The 17,314-nt window shown below is 40.7% G+C and overlaps 1 protein-coding gene across 3 annotated transcripts in view; it reads right to left on the bottom strand.

The window, feature by feature from the left end:
- USP34 (ubiquitin specific peptidase 34) overlaps positions 1 to 17,314 on the bottom strand; it is a 166,672-nt gene that overhangs the window by 84,174 nt on the left and 65,184 nt on the right. For all 3 annotated transcript variants that reach the window (XM_075203870.1, XM_075203869.1, XM_075203868.1), the window contains 8 exons: positions 14,905 to 14,987; positions 13,614 to 13,768; positions 13,416 to 13,529; positions 13,219 to 13,318; positions 12,531 to 12,690; positions 4,329 to 4,455; positions 4,106 to 4,253; positions 202 to 302 (listed from right to left, as the gene is read on the bottom strand). In XM_075203870.1, coding sequence (XP_075059971.1) covers positions 202 to 302; positions 4,106 to 4,253; positions 4,329 to 4,455; positions 12,531 to 12,690; positions 13,219 to 13,318; positions 13,416 to 13,529; positions 13,614 to 13,768; positions 14,905 to 14,987 — 988 coding nt within the window. The remainder of the gene's footprint in view (positions 1 to 201; positions 303 to 4,105; positions 4,254 to 4,328; positions 4,456 to 12,530; positions 12,691 to 13,218; positions 13,319 to 13,415; positions 13,530 to 13,613; positions 13,769 to 14,904; positions 14,988 to 17,314) is intronic.

The raw sequence follows: 17,314 nt of genomic DNA on the forward strand, positions 1-17,314 counted from the left end.
CTTTTGGCGAGATATGCAAACATGAGATTATTGCATATTTATATACTATCCCCTACAAGGAATGCACTTAACTTTATGCAAGTTTAGAGGGTATGAAAAGGCTAATATGTCAAACACCAAAAATGTTAGCATGGGAAATATTTTCGTCTAAAACAAAACAATCGTTTCAAAGTATGGATGACATTCACATGCTGGAAATACCTGCATATCCTTAAATCCTAACTCATGAAGTGTCTTCTCATCATAATCTGTTGTTAATTCATGACCAGATGAAATCATTCGAACTGGGCCCATGAGACCACCTAGGGTTATAAAATAATTCAAATACAGCTTGTAACCTTTTATTTAATTACTTTACAGTAAAGCAAAAGGGTATACAAGGAGTTTCATACCAATATTTATGAAGTTTAGGGTATCTTCTATGGCAGACATTGTGGAAAACATGCGTCGTAATTTGTTTTAATGGAAACAATATGAACCATGAGGTGTCAAAACGGGGTCATTCCACATCAGCTGATCAAAATTTTTTATTACCTTAAGTTTCCCAATTTTGATTTCATTTGGTATATTTAATGGACTGCAAAGCCAGAATTTGAAGTTCTTATCTCATGCAGTTTTTGATTTATAAGGTTTTGAAAACGTCAAATTTGACGGCTCAGGGAGCAAAAGGCCAGCATTGAAATTACCGTATTAATGGTAATTAAGCGCACTATTACCATAATAGTGTGCTGACCACGTTATCTTTTACAGTAACGCGGCCAATTGAATCCCCCCCCCTTAAAGTTTTAAAAAAGTAAATCCTGATCAATTCCTTGGCTATTCATATTTATTTATACAGCACCACCATATTATGCAGTGCTATACAGAGAATATTTCAATCAGTCACATCAATCACTACCCCTTAGAGTCTAAATTCCCTAACACAACCACACACTTGGGTACATTTTGCCAGAAGCCATTCCAGGATGTTTTTCTGGTGTATGGGTTAAGAAACTGAACTACTCATGAAAAAAATCACTGACAAAAAGCAAAAATTAAGCTCAAAAAATTCTCAAAATATAATTTATTTATTTTTTTGATATTTGACTGCAATATAGAGCAGTGTATGTCATATGTTGCTTTTGGAAATCATTTGTCAAACTTCTGTGCCCAATTTTGAAATGTTAATTACCTCACATCTAGTCACATTGTCTATCTAACTAAAGCCTGTTAAGTTCCTTATTAGGAACCTTCGGAATTGGAACATACAAATGGGCATCATTGACGACCATACATACCATGAAATCGCCCTGTTCAATGCTCCTGATGAAAGAGAAAAACAATTCCATCTTGAACCTGTCCACTCAAAAGTATGTATTGAGGGTCTTGATGTTAAAAACCCAAAAGGACTGTTTGGATTTTGAACCAAAAACTTTTTGGTTCCCCTTTGTTCTGACAGCAACGGGGTGATTACACCCATGGGGATGTCCCTCATGAGAGGCAGAAGATGGCCTTCTCCACATCGGAGCCTTACCTTTAGCAGCAGAATGCCCCAGGGCAACTTTGAATGACACTACATGTATCTAATATTGATAAGGAACCCTACAGAGGATCCCATAGGTGGAGCTGTGGTAGGTGCCAAGAACGACAGCTTTCAGCCCACTCGGGATCACAAGGAGCCCAGTGAGGCTGCCTGAGCCAATTAAACCACTGCAGTGGTAGCATAAAAAAATAAAATAAAATCAAGTTGCTGGGGCAGCTAACAAAAAAAGGCACCCATGGCCTATAGGATCTCTAACAATACAAAAAGAAACAAAAAACAGAGTTTCCTGCAGAATAGGGATACAAAGGAATGAGGAGCAACAAACTGTTGAAGATTTTTTTTTAAAGTACTAAAGTCATGGAAGCTCCGCTATATCCCAAATGTGCAGTGTCCCCAAAACAATAATAAAGGAAAAACTTATCTGGGAAGATCAATAAGAAAAATTATAATTCCCATTTAAACCGACATATTCCTAAAATGTGAAATTTGACCTGTTCTGGGATGAAAACCCACTGGTCATCGAGTATTTAACCTTGGAACATATATGTGGCTCGATCACTTATAGATATGTTATTGTATAAATATATTTAAATTATTCTCTTCCTGCGAGTCCCAATACAGCACAGTACGAGTATTCATCTCTCAATACAAGTGCCTCTAAGCGGGACGGCTCTCTGCAAGCTCCACCAGCTGGATGGAGAAGCAGGTGATATTGTATTTTATTGGTCTTTCTGGACATCGTGTATATTATGAACTTTAGTCCAATACACACACAGCTGTGTTAGACCTTTTTCGGCAGGAGGATAAACCAATTAGACTCCATATTGCTGGAGCTAAGTAGTAATCACCTAGGGATTTTGACACACATTCTCCCTACCCCACGAGTCGGAGCACAATAGACTGTGGCGTTGCATTCATCTATCTGTTCCTCATTTGCCAGAATTATATGCAATTTAATGTTATTATTGTTGAGCCTAATATATCCACTTGATCCGCTGTATTATATACATGTATTTTGTGCTACTTGCTATTTAACCACTGCAATTCATTATCTCTTTTTTTAGAGATTATATGTCATTCATATATCTATTACGTGCTGTGTTAACCCTGTGGTGTCTATGGCCACATTCATTATATTATATGTATTTTATCTGCTGAATAAATAGTTTTAAGTGTTTATTGAGCGCCCAAATTTTGTTTGCTTATTCTATTAGCGTAGTGCACTAATTTATATCATTGCAAATGTACTGATTTCTGATGTATTGATTTCTAACATATTATGTTAGGTTTGGGAAGTCTGTTTTGCTGATAGCAGGAAGTCAGTCTTTTGATTGCAGAAGTGACAAAAAACCTGAGTTAGCCTGAAGGCCCAGCAGGAGGTTGTTACCTGTTTTCATGTCTTGGTAGAGAGACATCTGAACAATGTAGATTCAGGATACAATGTGATTTAGGATATCACAGATTAGTATACATTTTGTTATGTATAAATTGCATTTAGTTTAAAGAACATCTCACATCCTGATGTTAAAGGACATTTTGGGCCTGGTCGAAAAAGGAGACCGATTTACCCCCCTGCCAGGCTTTGTCCACAACTGTATAAAAACGAGCACTGTTTAACCATGTATCATTATACCATCTGTACTTCTGGAGAACCTTAGTACATTAAACTAGTGGATTTAACTGTCCTTTAAGGGCTACTTGAACTAATAAAACATCACTGCTTCAAAAACTTGCTTTGACGACTACTTACCCTGCTATAATTCCGGTGACCCGCAGATTAGACCAAATCTAATCTGTTGTCTGGCTATTCTGAGGTTGGGACCCTGGAACCAGTACCAATGCTCTGCCCGCTACCTGCAGCTCTGGCCACTGTGATAGGCCAGGGGGAACCATCCACAGCAACCCTGATATAAAGGAAGAGGTCAGGGGTACCAGTCCAGGCACCCAATGGGGGGTACACTAGTAGCGAAAGTTACCCAGAAGGAACCGGTTCTAGGTGCCGGCAAAGAAACCTAGTATTGGCAGTAGGCTACTTCTACTGCGACAGGAGGGGCGCATTAGGGATAAAGAAATGGGGACAGTGGCAAGGCAAGCCCAGCTGGTCCCCAGCACAACAGACAGGGTGGCATAGGCGGTCCATCCTGTCACAATATACATTACACATTATTAAATGTAGTGTGAAAAAAGGAGCACAGCCAGTTGCCGTGAATGAACAAGGCACAAAAAATAAACAAGCATAACCAAAGAAATGTTAAACCAAAAACCCACCATCTGTGCCCTGTACAGCTGAAGGAGAAATTATATAGATACCTATATATAAAAAAAACCATACATACAATAATACACACAATATACCAATTAATTTCAAATTATCTAGGGTTGTTATCCTTTCATTATAGCTCCCTCTGCTACATGCAGTTCTAGACACATTTTGGTATAGTATTATCAGTCAATAAAATGTCAGCATTGACTGTATTCAAGAGAGTGCAGCCCTGATTCAAGCTTTCATATGCCTCACAATTCCCACTATAAACCTACATTGACTTTGACTTAGAAAACAAACTTGAAAACATCACTGCTCACCAGGAAAATCTCCTTTCCGACTACTCTGTCCAAACTCCTGAAGTTGAGGTTGTTGGTTCAGTTGGTCTTTCTGTAAGTTCTCATACCAGTGGGTGACTTCAGCCCGCAGGTCAGCTACCTGATCACTTGGATACATTTCTATCGTCATCTGAAATATAACAACATCTTTGTCAGCAATGTAACCGTGCTGATAATATTTATGTGAAGTATGTAATGTGCTGACCTTATCTGGAAGCCCTGCTGGCTGGCACACAATCCTTAGGGGTAAGGACTGCTTGTCATTCAGTGCTTTCAAGTGACTGCTAATACCAGTGCCTTCAATCTGCCACTGTCTTAGGTGATAGGCAAACCTACATGAGAAACAGATGGATAATAAAAATAAATACATTTATATATTGGTTTACAAGCAAACATAGGATATCCTTATATATTTTTCCACTCTAAGCGCCCCTGGCAGCCTGCACAATGGGTTAATCCCCTTCTCAGGGATGGGCTGGGCTGGACAAAATCAGACTATTTGGGCTGGTTCAATGACCAGACCAAGTCTTAATTGCTTGGTGGCTGGCCCCTCCTCCGGGACCAGCCACCCACTATCATTGGCCGCGGATCTTCTGACCAGTCATCATCTTCAGACTACATCATAGGGTGTTACCCTGTCTAAAGTGCCCAGGACCCCCAAAGTCTTAATCCCTGCTCTGGGCCTGGGCATAAAAATATATATATGGATTAAGCAACACTAAAATAGGCTCTTTTTATATAGATAAATATATATTGTACCAAAGACTACCATTTAAGGACAGGCCACTACTTATGGGCCAGTGCTGTGTGCTTGCCCACCGGGCTAAAGTCTGCCAGCCCTCCCCTGCCCACTCTAAGCTTGACTAGAGTCAGGAAAAAGAAACTAGATAGTATATAGTGGAGATTATCCTTCATTCTCCCTGACAATATTTTCCTGTTTCTATCTTGAGTAGTTGCAGGTAGTAATGTGTGTTATTTTCTGTAATGTAGTTTGCTTACCTGGCCTTTGGTGGTTCTCAGGCGGTGTAGCTTTGGAGTTGTGAGCAGGGACGAGGGGCCGCTAGTTACTACCTTCTACTTTCAAACAAAGCTTGAATTGAATTTCAAACTAACTTTTCTGGGGTGAGCAGCAAGACAGAGAACATCAAGGGACTACATGCTAAAAGGGTGACCTCAGAACCATTGTGTCATTCCTTGTACCCAATAGCAGTAACACTGGGCACTGCTTAGGAGCTGCCCATCACTGAACACTGAGTGACTATGAATCCCTGGACACCTACGAGCACCACATGCCAGCATGACGGAGCGTATATCCACTCCCAAAATGCCTGCCGTTCTAGGTAACCCCATAGTTAGAGGTGCTTGTTACATCATGTAGATTTCATCCATAGCTCTTAAGGATGCTTATTTTCATATTCCTGTTGCAGCTTAATAGCAAAAATGCCTCAATTTTTTTATTCTGGGTCATCACATCTAATTCATCTGCCTTTTCTTTAGCTATGCTACATCTCCAAGAACCTTCACCAAGATGTTAGTTACTATTGTAGCGAAATTGAGAAAGAAAGAAATCACTCATTTTCCGTATTAAGACAACATCCTAGTTTGGAACACACTATTAAAGTCAGAAAAGCCCAGGCAATATTGTTTCTGCAGGGCCATGGCTGGAAAATAAATGTGGTGAACAGTCAGTAATCTGGTGCACTCTCAGCAGCAAAAGTTCCAGGGTGTTCTGATGGACACTACATAAGAAAGTGTGTCCTTATCAAGAAGAAATACTTGCCAAGATCCAGTGTCATACCAGCATACATCTCAACAACAGATCCCAATAAGGACATGTCTGTCTCCTGAGGATGTTCTTCTCCACCATAGACATTCTCCTTTGGGCAAAGTGGCATATGCAGGAACTTCAATTAGACCTACTCACAGACAAACCTATCTAGAGCAAGTCATTCAGCTCAAAATTAACAGGGTGTGTCTCAACTAGCAGCAGGATACAAGATTGAAGGAATGCAGGGCCAGAATGGATAGTGCTCACAACAGATTTCAGGTACACAAGATAGGGAGCATATCTCCTTAAGCGTGAAGCAGGGTACATGGTCTCAGAACAAAACAGCACACAAACATTCTGGAAATGGGGACAGTGTGGAATGCAATTCAGCATTTCCTTATTCTTATTACACAAACATCTCAGAATCTTCTCTAACAGAACTGTAGTCGTCTTTTTGAACCGCCATGGAAGTACCAAGAAAAAGGACTATGATGTCAGACTATTGTCAATTACATCTTGGGTGAAAGACAATCCACCATCTCTCTGCACTTCACATGGCAAATGTTGTAGCCAATGGCAGTTACTAATCTGGATGTTTGGTCCTCCTCTAACAGTCTGATGGTGACAAACCAGAACACAAAAGGTAGTTCAGTTTTACTCTTCACAAAATCTCAGTGGCAGAAGGAATAGACGCAATTGCCAGTTCCAAGGAACTTTCAGCTGGGATATGCGTTCCATTCTTTCCCTCTCATTGCAAGTACTCTACAGAAGATTGAGATATGTTTTTAAAACATCATTGGCTTCTACCATTATGGGTAGATCCTTTGTACCAGAGCACAATCCTCATCCAAATCCAGAGGATCTCTCTTTGATAGCATGGAGAATGAGGGGTTATTGTTAAGACACAAGGGAGTTAGGTGATTGATGTGGTACTGCAGGAGAGGAAAATAGGATTTTTATACTTCCGTAAAAACTGTTTCTCCTAGTCCATTGGGGGTATAGAATTGGTGAGATAGACATGTGGCACTTTGAGGCACTTTAATAAAGTTGCTCACTAATCCTACCACCTCCCCCTCTATACCCCACTTCCTGCTTAAGCCTCAATTTATTAAACATAAACAAAGCCTCAAAGGAAAAGAGACAATAGAAAGAGGAATCAGAGCTCCAAAGGACGGACTTCTGGTGTTCCCCAATGGACTAGGAGAAACGGCTTTTACTTAAGTATAAAAATCCTTTTTCTCCCACTTCCAATTGGGGGAACCCGGAGACATCCCAAAACTACAGTTATGGGTGAGATGTCCTGGTGTGCAAAACTGTTCAAAATCAGTAAGAACTGGCATCCCCAGATGCAAAAGTGAAACCAGAAAACAGAGTAAACATATGAAAAGGAGGACCATTGGCGCCAAACACAGGTGCTCAGATGAGGCATCATGCATTGCTACCCAGAAAGCAAACACAGACTTCTATAAGCGAGACTGAATAATTTCATGAACCGACTGACTAGCCCCACTACACAGAATTTTTACACCACGTTAGGGCAGTAGGAAAGCTTAGGTCAAAGAACTGCTTGAAAATCATGAACAATAAAAGGAAGAGTAAGCGGACAACTTGCTTCCCTAAGTCAGAAACATCAAATCCATCGTGTCTAGGGGTTCAAATGGGGAATGCTGTAAAGCAGTCAACACCAATCTTAAAACTAAAGGCGCTCTGACACCTGACCATCAGGGGAACGAAGGCGCAAACAAGCAGCCTGTCCTGCACGAGCATAAGCAACCTGGAAACAAGAAAGAAAAGATACCTCTCTTTATCCAAACCAGACAATACAATGTTTCAGTGTTCACTGTCAGTCAAGTTCTACTGCAGTTATAAGGAAAGTAAAGGGGATATAAAAGCGCAGTATTGCTCAAACTCACTAACAATAATATTAATTATTATTATTATAGCTGTTGATTTACAATTCCACAGTCCTGTGCTGAGTCAGACAGTGGAAAAAGCAGGGTACATGGACATACAGGGCAGTATGGTGGCTTAGTGGTTAGCACTTCTGCATCTCAGCACTGGGGTTGTGAGTTTGATTACCAACCATGGACTTATCTGTTTGAAGCTGGTATGTTCACCCCGTGTTTGCGTGGGTTTCCTCCCACACACCAAAAGCATGCTAGTAGGTTAATTGGCTGCTATTACATTGACCCGTGTGTGTGTGTGTGTGTGTGTGTGTGTGTGTGTGTGTGTGTGTGTGTGTGTGTGTGTGTGTGTGTGTGTGTGTGTGTGTGTGTTTGGGAATTTAGCGTGTAAGCTCCAATGGGAAAGGGACTGATGTGAGTTCTCTGTACAGCGCTGTGAAATTAGTGGCGCTATATAAATAATGATGATGATATCTTCAAGACAAGGCAAACATTGTAGCTGAACCTGACTTGCAAGCCCGAAATAAGGTTTGCACCACGCGCTCAGAAAATCCCTTAGCTCGAACAGCCACGGCGTTAAGGACAGATGTCCTAACAGAGATAACAGACTTTGACTTAACATGGCTAGTTGTAGCTGCAGCTGCCATGACCGACCGTCCCGCCATGGAGAAAACGTTGGTGTACCAAACCATCAGGGGTCAACCTGGGCCACCAGATCACAAGAACACCCTCTCATATAACGTGTTTCAAGACACTCGGAATAGGATACCGATGGGACAAAGTAACTAAGCGGGACCAAAGAACGGACATGGTGTCTACTGAGATAGAAAAAGGATCTCTCATTCTGGAATAGGCAAACTAAATTATGTAGTTCCACCAAGTCTGGTTGCTGAGAAATACGCTTCCCTGTTCTCCTCCCCCTGGGAAGAAGATTTGTATGACTGTACAACCTTATGACTAAAAAAAACAAAAAACTCTTGGCGCCACCACAGTGAATCAAGGTACAGCACACCTATGTGACACTGTCCAACGGTATCTTCATCTACGTAAATGTTGCGTGCTGCTCAATGTGCAGAACACTGTTCGCAGTACCATTACAATGAAAGAAAGGTTGGATTCTAATAGAGCCCAAAGCCTCAAACCCAGGAGTGAAGACAGACTGCACCCTAACCCCAAAGGCTGGCATTCATTGTCACCAAGGTCCAATTTTGCTGCCACCAAAAGAGTGACTGACGCACTCAAGCAGAAGGCTGGTAGCACCACAGCAACGCTTCAACCACCCCTGTAAAACAACACAAAGCCTCCAGCTGCAGACACACAGGGACCAGCAGCGGTGCAACACTACAGACACACAGTATGTCAGCACTGCTGTAGCAGCGCCATTGTATGTAAGGGGGGTGGAGGGGGGAAAAGAGTGCGACCACAGACAAGGCTCCAATGAATCCCTGATGCCACCCCCCCCCAGTGTGGACCAGCTAGCAGCCAGAAAACAAAAACAAATGAATAAATAAATTAATTAATAAATATAAGCCAATAGGATCTCCCTAGCAGCTATATACATCCTACATGAATAGGCACTTCAACTAAACCGAGGCTTTAGCAGGAAGTGGGGAAGAGAGGTGGAGGAGCTAGGGCTAGCTAACAACTTTCTTAAAGTGCCACGTGCCCACCTACACTATACCTCCAGTGTCCCCCAATTGTTCTTGTCTACTATAACATTTGGAAATTTAGACTAAGTTTATCCTGTGGTGTAAATCTAAACTAGATCCAACATCTGCTATTATTTTACACAATCTTGACTTTCTTCATGAGCAGGAACTTAATAAAGTTCCTGCTCTTTCAACCTTGAGAGTGTTTTCTGTATAATAAATTAGCATTTGCAAATCTCTGTTTTTCTTTTTCAAGCAGTGAAGAGAATTTGGCCTCTAGTCAGATCCTTCTTAGCAGCTTGGCATCTCAATATTGTCTTGGAAACTTTAAAGATTGATCTTTATTAGCCTTTACAAGAAGTCTCCCTTAGGTGGCTTCCACTCAAGGTAGCTTTCCTTGTGGCAATTATTTCTGCTCATAGAATCAGGAAATTGCATGCCTTATGGAATAAAGAACCTTTTCTACATTTACATAGACCAGTTAGTATTGAGAACTAACCCTGATTTCCTACTTAAAGTAGTTACCACCTTCTATATCAATCAGGAAATTATACTTCCACCTCTCTGTCCCACAACCAGATAATAAAAAAAGAGAAAAAGCTACATGCACTGTAACTAGTCATGCAATCTGTGTGTCTAGAATGAAAGCAGTAAGGAATACATATCAGCTCTTTGTCATTCCAACTGGACCTTGTCAAAGATGAATCCTATCCAAATAGAGGATTGTAAGTTGGACTAGAGAGGTCATTATACAGGCATACAAGAGGAACGAACAGAAGGTGCCAGAAGCTCTTAAAGCTCATTCTGCAAGAGTGGTTGCAGCTACATGGGTGCGAAGGGCTTGGGCTTCATGTAAATATATGCAAAGCAGCAAGGTAGTAATCTAATTTACACGTTTACCAAGCATTATCTGCTGGATGTGACATTTTACTGATGCCCATATGCATGTTTGGGAGAAGACTTATTATGCATTACAAGTGCCGATCTGTTTTTTGAGCCCACCTTTCTTGTAACATAAGGGTATATGTACAAGAATGGTGGTAATCAAACTTTTACCAAAATTGCATGCATTAAATATCATGGGACACCACTTATATAAAAGTCAACTGCCACCAGAAAAAAAGTAATAGACTGCATCCACCAAAACCCTCCATTATTATTTTAGCACTGTCCCCCACAGTTGTGATTACACAACACTCTCCGTGTGATATGCTAGAACTGTTTGCCTTCCCTATGCACAGTGCCATTCCACAAATAGGACACTTCCATGATAATGTCAGCTAACAATTAAGAATAACTGCTGCCTCTATGCAAGTGTTCACATTTGCAATAGAATATAAAATCATATTTGCCTGATGACAATCTCAGAAAAGAGGTTTGTGAACACTATAATCATTTTATTTATTAAAATTCACTTACGGTCTAACTTAAGTGGACATATTTATTCCCCACATCGACTCTATATCTAAATCATGCTACATACATCTAAAGAACATTTTCAGAATACGCACATATCTCACACAAGACACAGCAAAAACATTAATTCATGCACTCATCATCTCCCGCATCGACTATTGCAATTCCCTCCTTACTGGTCATCCCAAACTCAGACTTGAACTCCTACAATCTATTTTGTGGCTAGATTGATTTTCCTTGCAAAGTATACTTCCTCTGCTGAGCCACTCTGTCAGTCTCTACATTAGTTGTCTGTGTTTCAACAAATCCAATATAAAATTCTTCAACATACAAGGCTATTAACAAAATTGCACCGACACACATTTCCTCACTTGTCTCAAAATATCGCCAAACTCGACACCTCCGTTCTGCACAAGATCCGCATCTCTCTTTTACTCATCACATCCTCCCATTCTCGGTTACAGGACTTTTTTCGGGCTGCACCAACTTTGTGAAATGTCCTCCCTCGCACAGTAAGACTTTCCTCTAGTCTTCAAACCTTCAGGCGTTCTCTGAAAACCCACCTCTTCAGGCAAGCTTATGATATTTCACAACCACCATCTTAATCTCCCTAGGTTACCCTATTACCACCCTCTACACTGCTAACACAAGACAACAACCCTCTGACCAACATTGCTGTGTGACTGATCACACAGCCCACTCAATACTTTTACCTTTGCATTCTAGCTGGTCCAGTGTGCAATATGATGTAGCACAGGCCCTTTTGTTTCAAACTCCCATAGTCCCATAGAGTGTAAGCTTGCGAGCAGGGCCCTCTTACCTCTCTGTCTGTATGTATTACCCAGTATTGTTTTATTAATGTTTGTTCCCAATTGTAAAGTGCTACGGAATTTGCTGGCGCTATATAAATAAATGTTGATGGTGTTGATGATGATATCAGATCCACTTAGAGAAGGGCACGAACTGTGCATCCCAGCCTCCTATGGGGGGGGGGGGGGGGGGGACGGGGAGTTTTTGAATGGACAAGCACTCCATATGTAGCGTGTGCAATTAAGGCCATAACAGCAAATTTTGGTTTTCTCAGACAATACATCAAATCACTTCTTCAAGGTGACAATTATCTGCGATTACCAGGACATGTAGGTCATTTCCAGCCTAGTACAGAGTTCATATGTGTGTAGCAGTTCAGAACAAAACGTACTCTCCAAAGCAGAATTATTAATTTTTTTTCCCAGGCTCTACCCAATATACAGAATACATCTTCCTCAAGTGAAAATGCTGAGAAAGGACTGTACCACTAACCGTGTTCTGTGCTAAAATCAGGGGATTAGGGAGGTGTGTCAACTCTAACTATGGATCAGTTGATTCGCCAACACTGAAAAAGGTATGGATCTGGTTTCTTATATCAATGCCACACTCCTGTAAAAAGCATTACTAACCAGTAACTTGGCAAGTAGAAGTAAATATGTTTGGTATATATTCTCAACAAAATACAAGCCAAATGCAAAAGGAAATCAAAATAAACAGCTATCATATGTACGTCTATACAACTTGTTATTAACTTGTGGTCTAAGTGGTTTATATCTTCATTAAAGTCATGTCATTCTGGCAGTAAGAACAAAATAGAAACTAAAATAATTCTATTAAACAATACAATAAAAATTGCTTACCGTCGCCTGAAAGCTTCAAGGTGCGTTTTTAGCATCAGGAGTCCTCGTTCAATGATAGTGAGGCTTGATTGAGAGTCCTGCTCAAGATTACTGGAGGCTATCATAAGACTTTCCATACATTTACTAATAAACTCATGCTCTTTCTCTAGCCCTGTTTTACCTGAAAAAAATCAATGCAATACAACATAATTTTTATGAATAAAGGGCATACTATATTAAGGTGTAACTAGATTTTTAAAATGTAGGTTACCCATTGTTTACCCAATGTTCCACTTAATGTAATATAGTGTGCCAAGACAAATCTATATTCAGAAACTAAAGTTCTAAGGTCTATCTAAAATAAATAGGATGATTGGGTCAAAGAATGGAATGTTTAGCAGAGATTCCAAAAACAGAAATCAGGAAAGCTATTAAGCTATAAAAACACCCACACCAATTTATTGCACTGTCATGAGAAATGGAGAAAAGAAAAAAGGGTTTTTTTAGGCACAGAAAAGCATACAAACTAGATTATAAAGACTAAAACAACTAAGCACTTTTTTGGAAATATTCAACTGTTTTTCAAATATAAAATAGCACAAGGCAATATTAAGAAAAAAGTCTTGAATTCCTTTCAGCAGGTTCAACAAAAAAGAAAAAAAAACATTTAAAATCAACTATTTTAGTGGCTTGTGAATCTCATCCTCACCATTAATATAATACGAGTTGATATACTGGATTGCAGCACGGCTAACATCTCCAGTATGTGCTCTTAGTGCAATGCCCCAAAACTGGTCCATGCCACATAACTAAAAGATAAATATAAAATCACTTATTACATAAGCTTTTTGCAACCTCCTGTTAACTTATTTAGATTCTAAAGAGCTATTTTATTTCCAAACTGACCTCGGAGTTTGAGCCACCATCATAAGCACTCGTTGCTAGCCGCGCCAGATTGCAGAGGTGCTGGAACAGGTTCAATCCTGTCATGCTGATAGTTTCAGGTTTAAGTTGAGGCATCTACGTAGAAATATAAAAATACATTAATGGACATCACAGCTGTCTTGGATAATACATAGAAAAGTATAAAAATCTCTGAATTACCTTTTCCAAAAACAGATGTTTGTAAGTTTCCATCCCCATGGCATGCTGATCTTTGCTGCGCACCTGATTTAAGAACCAATGTAATGCATCGTCATAGCACTCCAAGTCTTCTACTAGGCAATGCCATAAGATGTCTACCTGTTCCAAACTAAGTCCTTTAAGAATGAAAAACAAGAAGTGGTGTAAGGAGAAAGTGTTTGTGAATCGAATGGTAACCCACTGACTCTGCAATATCTACATTGATATCATGCAATTGACCTTCTATTGCTTCATGAGTGGACCCCATGTTTCATTAAAATTGAGCAAATCAATTTCGAACTTCTTGATAAATGTGGTCGAAACATGCCTGCAGATGGGCGCTATTGACCTGTGTGTGCGGTCACTTTACAATTGCACTAACAGGCCCAGTTAAAGAATCTTCTGCCTGAGCACCAAACGGCTGGATCTTGCCCAGTTTGGCCATTTACGTTCGTGGGACACTAGACTCTTATCTGGTGGCTCATATTATGCTTTTGCCCCTTCTACCACTGCAATATTTTAATATATTCATAAAATAAATTAAAAACAAATACATCCTTTTTACCAAATCCAATGGGGTGGTTTGCAGACCTTACAAATGGGGGATTACCATCACCCATGAAAGACCGTTAATCTTTCTGCATCCTGCTGCCAAGGAGGCATCACAGAACATTTACCAGTATGGGTAGAATAGAAAACTATCAATATTGACCCTAGAGGAACCAAACAACCTAAGGCCAACCGGCCACAAAGTATTTCACCGAGGACATACCAAAAAGGGCTAAACTATGTTCTTCAGTGGCTTTGAAAAACAGGATTTATCAGTAAATTTAAACAATCCCATTTTCATCATGAGCCATCTGAGAGGTACTGACTTTAATAAAAAGAAATATCTAAAAGCTCAAAAAGGTCTGCAGCCTCCTCCTCCCGAATATATATCAGCTGACTCAAATATATTAGCCCCAAAGAATATGGTGATGCTAGGCCCAAATAGCTGCCCTATCATATGAAAAAGCTAATGGGGCAGTCAGACGGCTCAAAGAATAACAAATTTAACTGCCAAACTAATGAAGTCAGATATGACTCCAAAATGGAATAAACAACACAGATCTGGTTGCAGGCGATTACAAACATCTATGTCCCTCAGATAAATGATGGATAAGTATTTTCCCACCATCAGTAAAAATTTAAATAATACTCATTTTGGTTCTTAAACAAATACACTACTTGATATATTGTTGCACATTATAAGTGTGACATGGTGAATACGTACTGAAATGATCTGGTGAGCCCAAGGTTGAGAAAACACAAGTTAAAAATTGAAGACGAACTTGAACCTCTGCACTGTGGCTGTACCTGTACAACAGAAAATCCAAATTAGATAATATAGGAGACACAAAACTATTAATGCATTTTAAATTAGTATTTATTACAGCTAATATTAGATATGCAGGATGATTTTATATATATATATATTTTTTTAAACATTTTTATTGAAGAAGTTCAAACACAATATAATGCAATACTGTTTCATATAGAAATTTAGTTTCAGATACAATCAACATACATGTACATATATATTGTTACATATTTTGTGAGCACAGTTAGCGAGATTCATCATTATTAGACCACAATTTTCTCTAGATATAAGAAAAATTAAAAAGTAGCAAAAAGAGTCAGGGCTTTCTCAAATACACGTTCCCAACATTGACAGATTATGGGTTTTCAGCATGACTGGCTTAATCATTTTATAAAACACTATAAGGATAATAATAATAATAGTAGCAATGATAATAACCATACCATCATCCCCCAAGAACGGGAGCAAACAGGGCACTCCAATCCCTCCATCCCATAGACAATCATTGCCAAAAGAAGACAAAGAAAAAGAGGATTTATGTACTTATGTTAAATCCGTTTCTTTGATTCCGTCTAGGGGACACTGCTTACCATGGGTTGTGGAGGGAGCTTGGGGTGTTGGCACCTAACTAGTTAACTTTTAGTACTGCCGACAGACCCCTCCCCTCTACAATCCCTCTGTCCCCTCTTGCTCAGTTAATTAAAAAGCCCAAGGAGAAAAGGCCAGCCAAACAAGAGCACACAGAAGAAAAGCAGAAGGGAGGGATCGCAGTGTCCCCCAGACGGAATCAGAGAAACGGATTTAACGTAAGTACATAAATCCTCTTTTCTCTTTCATCCAGTCTGGGGGACACTGCTTACCATGGGGACGTTCTAAAGCAGCCCCCTAAGGGTGGGACAACTCTGAAAGCCCCGCTCGTAAAGCACTACGAGCGGAATTTGCATCCGCGGATGCAAATACATTAAACTGGTAAAATTTTGTAAAGGTGTGGACAGAGGACCAGGTGGCTGCCCTACAAAGCTGGTCTGCAGAAGCCCCATTTCTCGCTGCCCACGACGCCCCTACCGATCTGGTTGAATGGGCCGTAAGTCTCTCCGGCACAGGACGGTTAGCCTTTATGTAAGCTTGCTTGACGGTTGCCGTAATCCATCTTGCAATGGACTGTTTTGAGACTGGCTAGCCTCTCTTATTGGCATCATAAAGAACAAACAGGGAATCAGTACGTCTAATCTGAGAAGTTCTTTTGACATAAATGCTGAGAGCCCTAACCACATCTAACTTTTCCATAGACTGTTGATCCGAATGGGAGGTAGATGAGAAGACCGGATGTACGATTTCCTGGTTCAGATGAAAAGCCGAAACTACTTTTGAAACGAAGGAAGGGAGGGTTCTTAACACCGCTCTGTCCTCGTGGAAAACCAGATATGGTTCCCGACAAGACAGAGCTCCTAATTCCGAAACTCTACATGCAGATGCAATAGCCAAAAGAAAGAGGACCTTCCAGGTCAACCACTTCAAATCTGCCAGAAGCAATGGCTCAAAAGGAGGCCTTTTAAGCATATCCAGTACCAGGTTAAGATCCCACAGTGCTGTAGGCGGAACATAGGGAAGTTGAATATGCAAGACTCCCTGGAGGAAAGTCCTAACATCTGGTAAATCCGCTAATTTCAGGTGAAAAAAATACTGAAAGAGCAGATACCTGGACCTTTAGAGAACCTAACCGAAGCCCTGCTTCCAGGCCATCCTGAAGGAAAGCCAACAAGCGAGGGAGACAAAAGGAGAACGAGTGACATGTCCTATTTTCACACCATGTGATGTAGGCTCTTCAAATCCGGTGATAGATGCGAGCTGAAACTGGCTTTGTGGCTCGCATCATAGTGTTCACTTCGCTGGAGGAAAAACCTCTAGCCCTTCAGAGGCTGGCTTCAACAGCCATGCCGTTAAAATGAGCTGAGGTAAATTCTGGTGACGGAAGGGACCCTGCAGAAGAAGGTCGTCTCGAAACAGGAAGACGGAAACCCTGTTCTTCCGCCATAGAGATTATGTCCGCGTACCAGACTCGGCGCGGCCATGATGGAGCTATTAGAATTACTGGCAGACCGCCCTGCCTTACTCGTCTGAGTATGCGAGGAAGCATGGGGATCGGAGGAAACAGGTATCCCAACCTGAACTCCCATGGCATTGTCATAACGTCCACTGCCACCGCTAAGGGGTCTCTTGCCCTTGCGCAAAACCTCTGAACCTTTCTGTTGTGTCTGGAGGCCATGAGATCTATGTCCGAAAGACCCCACCTCTGAACCAGAGACTGGAAAACTTCCGGATG

The sequence above is a fragment of the Mixophyes fleayi genome, chromosome 3 (genome assembly GCF_038048845.1).
Source record: "Mixophyes fleayi isolate aMixFle1 chromosome 3, aMixFle1.hap1, whole genome shotgun sequence".
Lineage (NCBI taxonomy): Eukaryota > Metazoa > Chordata > Amphibia > Anura > Limnodynastidae > Mixophyes > Mixophyes fleayi.